Source organism: Sinocyclocheilus anshuiensis, unplaced genomic scaffold, assembly GCF_001515605.1.
Source record: "Sinocyclocheilus anshuiensis isolate Anshui unplaced genomic scaffold, SAMN03320099.WGS_v1.1 scaffold1658, whole genome shotgun sequence".
In the NCBI taxonomy this organism is placed as follows: Eukaryota; Metazoa; Chordata; class Actinopteri; order Cypriniformes; family Cyprinidae; genus Sinocyclocheilus; species Sinocyclocheilus anshuiensis.
Genome location: NW_015547302.1, coordinates 654,868 through 661,655, shown reverse-complemented (window position 1 = coordinate 661,655; position 6,788 = coordinate 654,868). Strand labels below are relative to the sequence as shown.

Below are 6,788 nucleotides of genomic sequence, written 5' to 3'. Positions count from 1 at the left end.
CGCAACAAAATACTATAGAACTCATTATAATCAGTGATGCTGTCTACACCATAGATATATATACATATTTATGGTCTACACTGGATGCGACACGACAAATCCCTGACAGAAAACTGCAAATTTCAAATGATTTTCAAAGGGTCGCTTTGTCGCGTCCAGTGTACTAGACAGACTTTAGCTGTTGTGGTGCAGACACGGTGTTACTCACCTATCGAGAAGAAACAAAGCAACCTCGGTGTCCGATCGCAGGCCTTCCGCTTCTTTGAGTTCTCTCCAGTGCTGGAAAGCTGATCCGATATTTACACGGGTCCTACTTCTTGCCTTATTGCCTTAAGCCTTCTTTTGTTCTGCAGACGTTTTCCTCTTTTGTTTTTTATCCGCCATCTCTATCTTTCTGTCGCTCGGCTAATGTCCGTCCTGTGCACTGAACGCTCTCTCCTCCACATCAAGAGTAGACACGCCGCTTACTGCTGATTGGCTACAAGTTTAAGACAGGTTAATCAACTAGTTGTTCAGACAACCCAAAACCTAGCAGATTTTTTAAGCATATGTACACTACCATTTGGGGTCGGTACAGTTTTAAAATATTTTTTATGCTCACCAAGGCTGCATTTATTTGATAAAAATACAGTTAAAATAGTTAAATATTATTACAATTTAATATATTCTAATATGTAATTAGTGTCACATGATCCTCAGAAATCATTCTAATATGCTGATTTGCTGCTCAAGAAACATTTATTATTATCAATGTTGAAAACTGTTGTGCTCAATATGTTTTGTGGAAACCTTGATACATTTTTGGTGGATTTTGATTAATAGAAAGTTTAAAAGAATAGCATCTTATCTTACTGATCCCAAAAACTTTTGAACGGTAGTGTAGTTTTGCACATTCCTAGATGGCTTTGTGTGCACATAAACAATATTCCATTGGGAATGTTTTTTTATCAGTTGTCCTTATTTTCCTGTTTGTTTGTGTTTGGACAGGTCAGTTGTATTCTTGTTTGGATCAGATGAGAGCTGTGCTGGGAGATTCAATTCCAGACTCCACATTAACTCAGGCAGCTCTGAAATATGACTGTGACCCTCACAGAGCCCTTGATTTTATTCTAACTGAGGAGAACACCAATGTACACACCCCTCCAGCCAGAACCAACTCACAGCCCGAGCCTATCACCACAGCTGCACCACAGAAAGGTACACATACACACCCTTCCACCCAAAACCAATACATGTCACATCACCAAAAAAACAAAACCCTACACACCCTTATAGCCATTAGCTAGCCAGAATACTCAGTGTTACTTCCACTTAAAAATGTGCCCTATTATGTATTTTAATCTAAAATGAAAATGAAAACCACTTCACCACAGATAGAAAAAAAAAACAAAAAAACCCAAGCTGGCATGAGGTCTCAGGGGAAAATGCTAAATTCCAGGTTTTTTCCAAAACTGGGGAGAACCTAAAATGTTTTTCAATCTTGGAGGCTATAAATAAATATATAATAATAATAATAATAATAATACATACAAATAATTTTAAAAGATACTATGACTAATAAGACTCATACAAATATTTACTATTATTATTATTATTATGTGTATAAATGAAATGTAATGTTGAAGAACACCTTTCTTCTTTACCATATAATTATAAAATATAAAAATGTAAGATACTAATTTTTCTCAGTGCTTCAATTGATAACATTTTTTATTTATTAATCGCTGATGTCCTTAATTTTACAGTGTATAATGTATTGCCTTTTTCTTGCTTTCTCTGTGGTCTCGGCTAACCAATGAAATTCGATCACCTTCCTCATCCTCTCGGTTGCACTCTTTGACTACGATTGGCCCTCGTAAGGTAAGGAGCCTTATTTCCTTTCTCACACAATAGTACATGCAAACGAGACAGCAATCAATCTTACAACCTCAGTGATCTGTTAGCCATGCTTGACCCAAACAAGTCCATACCTGCTGCTCTGAATCCTCCCCCTGGTCTGGGAAGTTTGAGAAAAGACCATTTAAAAGTGGTTTCGAGTCAGAATTTGGGTAGTGATGGTGGGCAGTCTACTTTAGGACAAAGTTCACTGGCCCAACTAATAGCTGAGCATGAACAGAAGTGTACAAATGTTCCTCCTCTAATTCCCTCCACTGGTCTCTCATTGGATAACACAGTTCCCCTCACTACCAGTCCTTTTGGTTATTTTCTTGGTCCTGCTGCCCCACTTTCTGCAGTGCTTTCTCAGGGTCCTAGTGTCCCACCCATTTCCGGTTTGTCTGTTGGCTCTGGTGCGACTCTCTCTTCTGGTCTCTCTTTGGGCACATCTGTCCCAGCTGGTCTGGGTGTGACATCTTCATCTCTCTTAACCTGCTCTCTCAGTAGTCTATCGCTGCAGGATTCCAAGCCGTCCGACCCTCTTCCTGTCTTGTTAGGAAGTTTGAGCTCTGTCCTGCAAAGCAGTGGACCGTCGGGAATACCTGGGCAAGAAAGGAGCTCTGGAAGCCTTTCATTGGCTGAGCTGATCCAGGAGCATCAGGACAACAGTCCCAAACTCTATGACAGTTTGCCAGGACTCCAAAACGCACATAATTCACATACAACTTGTCCTCAAAACAATCAAAAGCTTATCCGAACATCTGATGCAAATGCTCCTCCTGGCTTTTCAGAGGCACCATCCCTGTCCGTCCTCATGTCCCAACACCAAGCATCACTTGTTCCGCAACTCCCAACATGCACTGCATCGCTTAAGAGTGAAAATGGGTCTAATCATCAAGCATCGAACAAATCTGCAGCAGCTGTACATAAGTCCCGCCCACTAAGCTTAAATCAGAGCGTCGATCTTAGCGCACTCATGTCCCAAACATCTCCCGATGGTCGCTCACCATCCAGTTTTTCCCACATCTCTGCTAGTCATAAAAAACGTGTGTTTGCTAAACCGTCGATTTTTGCATTAGCGATGTGCGTGTGTGTGAGAAACGAGAAGAGTCGGCGCAATAGAGCGGCTCATAATGCTTTCTTATACAGCAGACAGATGGGGAGAGTGAAAGAACGAGTGCATTGTCCACCTCTTCATCACATCAACCCATTTTCTTTCGACACACCCTCTCCGGATGACATAGTCAGAGCGAATCAGAGAAAAGCTTTTACTCGAGACTGACTTTTACGTTTTCTTTCTTTTTTTTTAGTACCTTTTTCATTGCATTTTTAACATCTCCCAAACATCAATCTGAACTCTCTGGGTGTTTTGCAGCTAAGGTTCATTTTATGTTTTACACGCCATAGCAACAGTTTTGGCCATAATCCATAGGAGCAAGGCTATTTCGAGAAGTTGTCAGACTGAATGGTGAATAGTAATGTATATAGAATGAACTGAATAGATTAGTGTTCGTTATTTTAGGAAAATATGAAATTTCAGATGTTAATCATAAGTCAGCACCTCAGATGGTTTGTACATTTGAGTCCTGAAATTATTTGAAGCGCTGAGACTGCTATTTTATCATTGCCCATATAATACTGTATACTTTTGTATTTTCTGATTTTTTAGATTTATTTACAGCTAACCATTACACTGGAAAGTTAAAAATGACTTATTGTTTTTGTCTGAAACATCACAACCTCAGATAGTAATTTAGTATTACTTTTAAAGTCTTTAATATTTTCAATTTTTCATTTTAATTTTCATATTTTCAGACTTTTTTAAAATGGTTAATTAAGCTAAATGTATATTTTTGTACTTGATTTTGAAGTTTTATGACATTTTGACAAATTATGCTTAAATTCTGGAGTCACTCTACATAAAAAAAAAAAAAGTACATAGTAGGAGCATATACAGACAGTGCAGAAATGCAGGAAAAAAACAACAGATTCTCGCTACAACTGTTTTGCTGCCTTTTGAAATGAGGTGCAGTGCTGGTTTACCACAAACACAGAAAGAGGGTTTGGGGGACACCTGGAATTTTTCCTATTACGTGTTTGACATTCAGCACTGCAAAAGTGCATTTTAGTTGCTATAATAAAAGTTCAATACACGTTTTCATATTTTTTTCAATTCAGTTTAGTTTATTTGCTGCCTTTTTAAATTTGTTTTAAAGCACTAATGTACATATGTGACTGCTGTGGTCATGACGTTTTGTATATATTCTGAAATAAAGATTTTCCTGTTTCATTTCTGAGATTGATGTTGAGGTGTTTGTGAATATGAGGGGATGGAGGGGAACATGATGTGTGTTTTGAGGCTGAGCTTGTTTTTTTGTTTACCTTAAAGGGTGTTAGCTTGTGGTGTTTATCACTTACATGTGTCTGCTTGACTGCGTATGTGCGCGCATATGTACATATAAAACAGAGTCTTTGTGGCCACATAAAGGTGTTAACACGCCCAGAGCATATTAGAAGAGATTTGACAAAGGCTTTGCTTTCATTGTGGTAGACCATCCACCATGGGAGATGATACACACATGCACAGATCTGAAGATGGTCTGAAAGCACACACACACACCCCATGCACATTCAGATTGGCTTTATTTCCTCATTGCACACTGACCTGCTCTCCAAAACCAGTTTAATCCTGATAATCACTCAAAAGAGGGTGTTAATTGGGATTGTTGGTAAATTAGTTTTAGCTAAGCCTAAATAAACTGAAAGAATCAATTAAGAGACAAAAAGTTTTGAACATTTACTCACTGACAGTTCTTGTTGGGTTTAAATGTTCACGGAATTTCTTAATTTGAATGTACACAAAATTACTAGTAGTGCTGCAGGTAGCAAGTATCACTATTACTGTAATTCATACTTAGACAAACTCCTAATCTTAAAGATTCAGAAAATTCTAAAATTAAGTCTTCATTTACTTCCATTCCTCTGCAGAACACAAAATAAACCATTTTGAAGTGTTCAACTATTTTTATCCATACAATGATACTCAGTGGGGTCCAAACATTGACTTTCATTTTATGAACAAAAAAAAAACACTGAGGCATTTTTCAGAGTATTTTATTTCGTGTCATACAGTTTTGGAACAACATGGGGGTGAGTAAATTACAATTTTCTTTTGTGTGAACCTTTAAATATTAAACTTTGACGTGTAACCTTTCCTGCACAATTTGGGTCACACATGAATGGTACCTCAGATCTTGCAGTTTGAGGAAAGGTGTGTTTTTACATTTCTAAAAAATCACACTTATGCATCTGGCAGACAAATTAAACTGGCGAAAATCCCCTAGACTTAAATGGAAGGAGGGACCTGTGCCATATCTAGAGACTAAAATATCTTGTTGATGGGCTCTTTTGACTTGGACCAGTAAGCAGCAACCTTATAACCTCTTTGAATATCCTTGGCAACTTACTTACGACTCCCGGCAAACACCTGGAAAACTCTAGCACGATGATGGCGCTAGAGTTTTGCATGGGCAATGTCCACTGTTTTCTTCAGAACATGTAAAAATCCTGTTTTACTGTTAGGATGCTTTTGAGTGCACTCACTTTTTATCTATCTTTTTCACGTGTTCTTGTTAACTCTCTGTTTGCCGAGCCAAGCGTGGGTGAAAGCCTGCGTTTGAAAAGCATGGTGCATCTCACCTTTCACACTTGCTGTCTTTCACTCCGTTTTGCAAATTCTATCTCATTGCCTTCTGACCACCTCAAGTCATCTATCCCTTTTTTCCCCCTCTGTTTTCTCTGCCATTCTTTGCCACCCACACAGGAAAGAGTGACTGGTTCACAGCTGGCCCTGCTACTGCTCTTTGATGTTTTCTCCCTTTTTTGCACTTTGTGGCTTTTGCAGAAATGGTGATATGTCATTGCGCCTGTGCTGCGAGACATGCAGCACTACATAGATTGGTCAGAGAGTGAGAACGAGAGAGCTTATTGACCCTATTTGAGAGTGTCATTAAAGATCATTTGTAGCTAGTTTTCTCTTTCTCTGTCAGACTGTTTCTTGTTTTCTCACACTTTACTCTCCCCTGAATCGTGTCAGTAGAACTAGAGATGATTTTACCCTATTAGACTGGAGACCTGCACAGGCTTCATGTACAATAATCTATATACCTATTTAATTCAGCTAAAAGTAAGAATTAGAATTTCCAATTAGGTTTATTAGAGGTGTTTGCCAAGTTAGGCATCATGATTGGAGTTACAGATATGAACAAACCCCAAACGCTAGCAATTAAACTTTGGCACGCAACTCGTCCTGAACAGTTTTTGTTACTGAGATGAATGATACCCCTAGCTTGTTGCTTGCTTTTCTGAATGATCAGTGTGATGTGTGTTTGTTTTTTATTTATTTTTTTCACATGGCGGATGATAAAATGGGTGATACAATCCCATAGATGTAAGTAGTAGGAACCTAAGTCATATTGAAGGGCCTGTATATCCGGGAGATATGGATTTTTATTTGGTAAAGTAATAAACTAAGTAGCAAAACTAAAATCGATTCAATTCCGAGAGCCATAGCAACCACCTAGCAACATCCTTGCAGCCTTCCAGAATATCCTATATGCAACATAGCAAGCTAAAAACAACTATGAAAACCTTCGCAACCACTTAGCAATGGCTTTTGACTACACAGAATACCCATTCAGGGGTCCGTTTCCCAAAAGCACCATTACAGTATCTCACAGAAGTGAGTACACCCCTCACATTTTTGTAAATATTTTATTATATCTTTTCATGTGACAACACTGAAGAAATGACACTTTGCTACAATGTAAAGTGAGTGTACAGCTTGTATAACAGTGTAAATCTGCTGTCCCCTCAAAATAACTCAACACACAGCCATTAATGTCTAAACTGCT

The 6,788-nt window shown here is 38.5% G+C and overlaps 1 protein-coding gene across 2 annotated transcripts in view; it reads left to right on the top strand.

The window, feature by feature from the left end:
- Window positions 1-4,172, top strand: part of hbs1l (HBS1-like translational GTPase) — a 7,991-nt gene extending 3,819 nt beyond the window's left edge. Inside the window, exons 4-5 of one of the 2 annotated variants that reach the window (XM_016503836.1) lie at window positions 988-1,197; window positions 1,866-4,172. In XM_016503836.1, the coding sequence (XP_016359322.1) occupies window positions 988-1,197; window positions 1,866-3,157 (1,502 nt within the window). In that variant the 3' untranslated portion in view covers window positions 3,158-4,172. Of the gene's footprint in view, window positions 1-987; window positions 1,198-1,860 lie in introns of both variants that reach the window. The other variant, XM_016503837.1, reaches the window with a different exon arrangement.
- The last annotated feature ends 2,616 nt before the right edge of the window (window positions 4,173-6,788 follow it).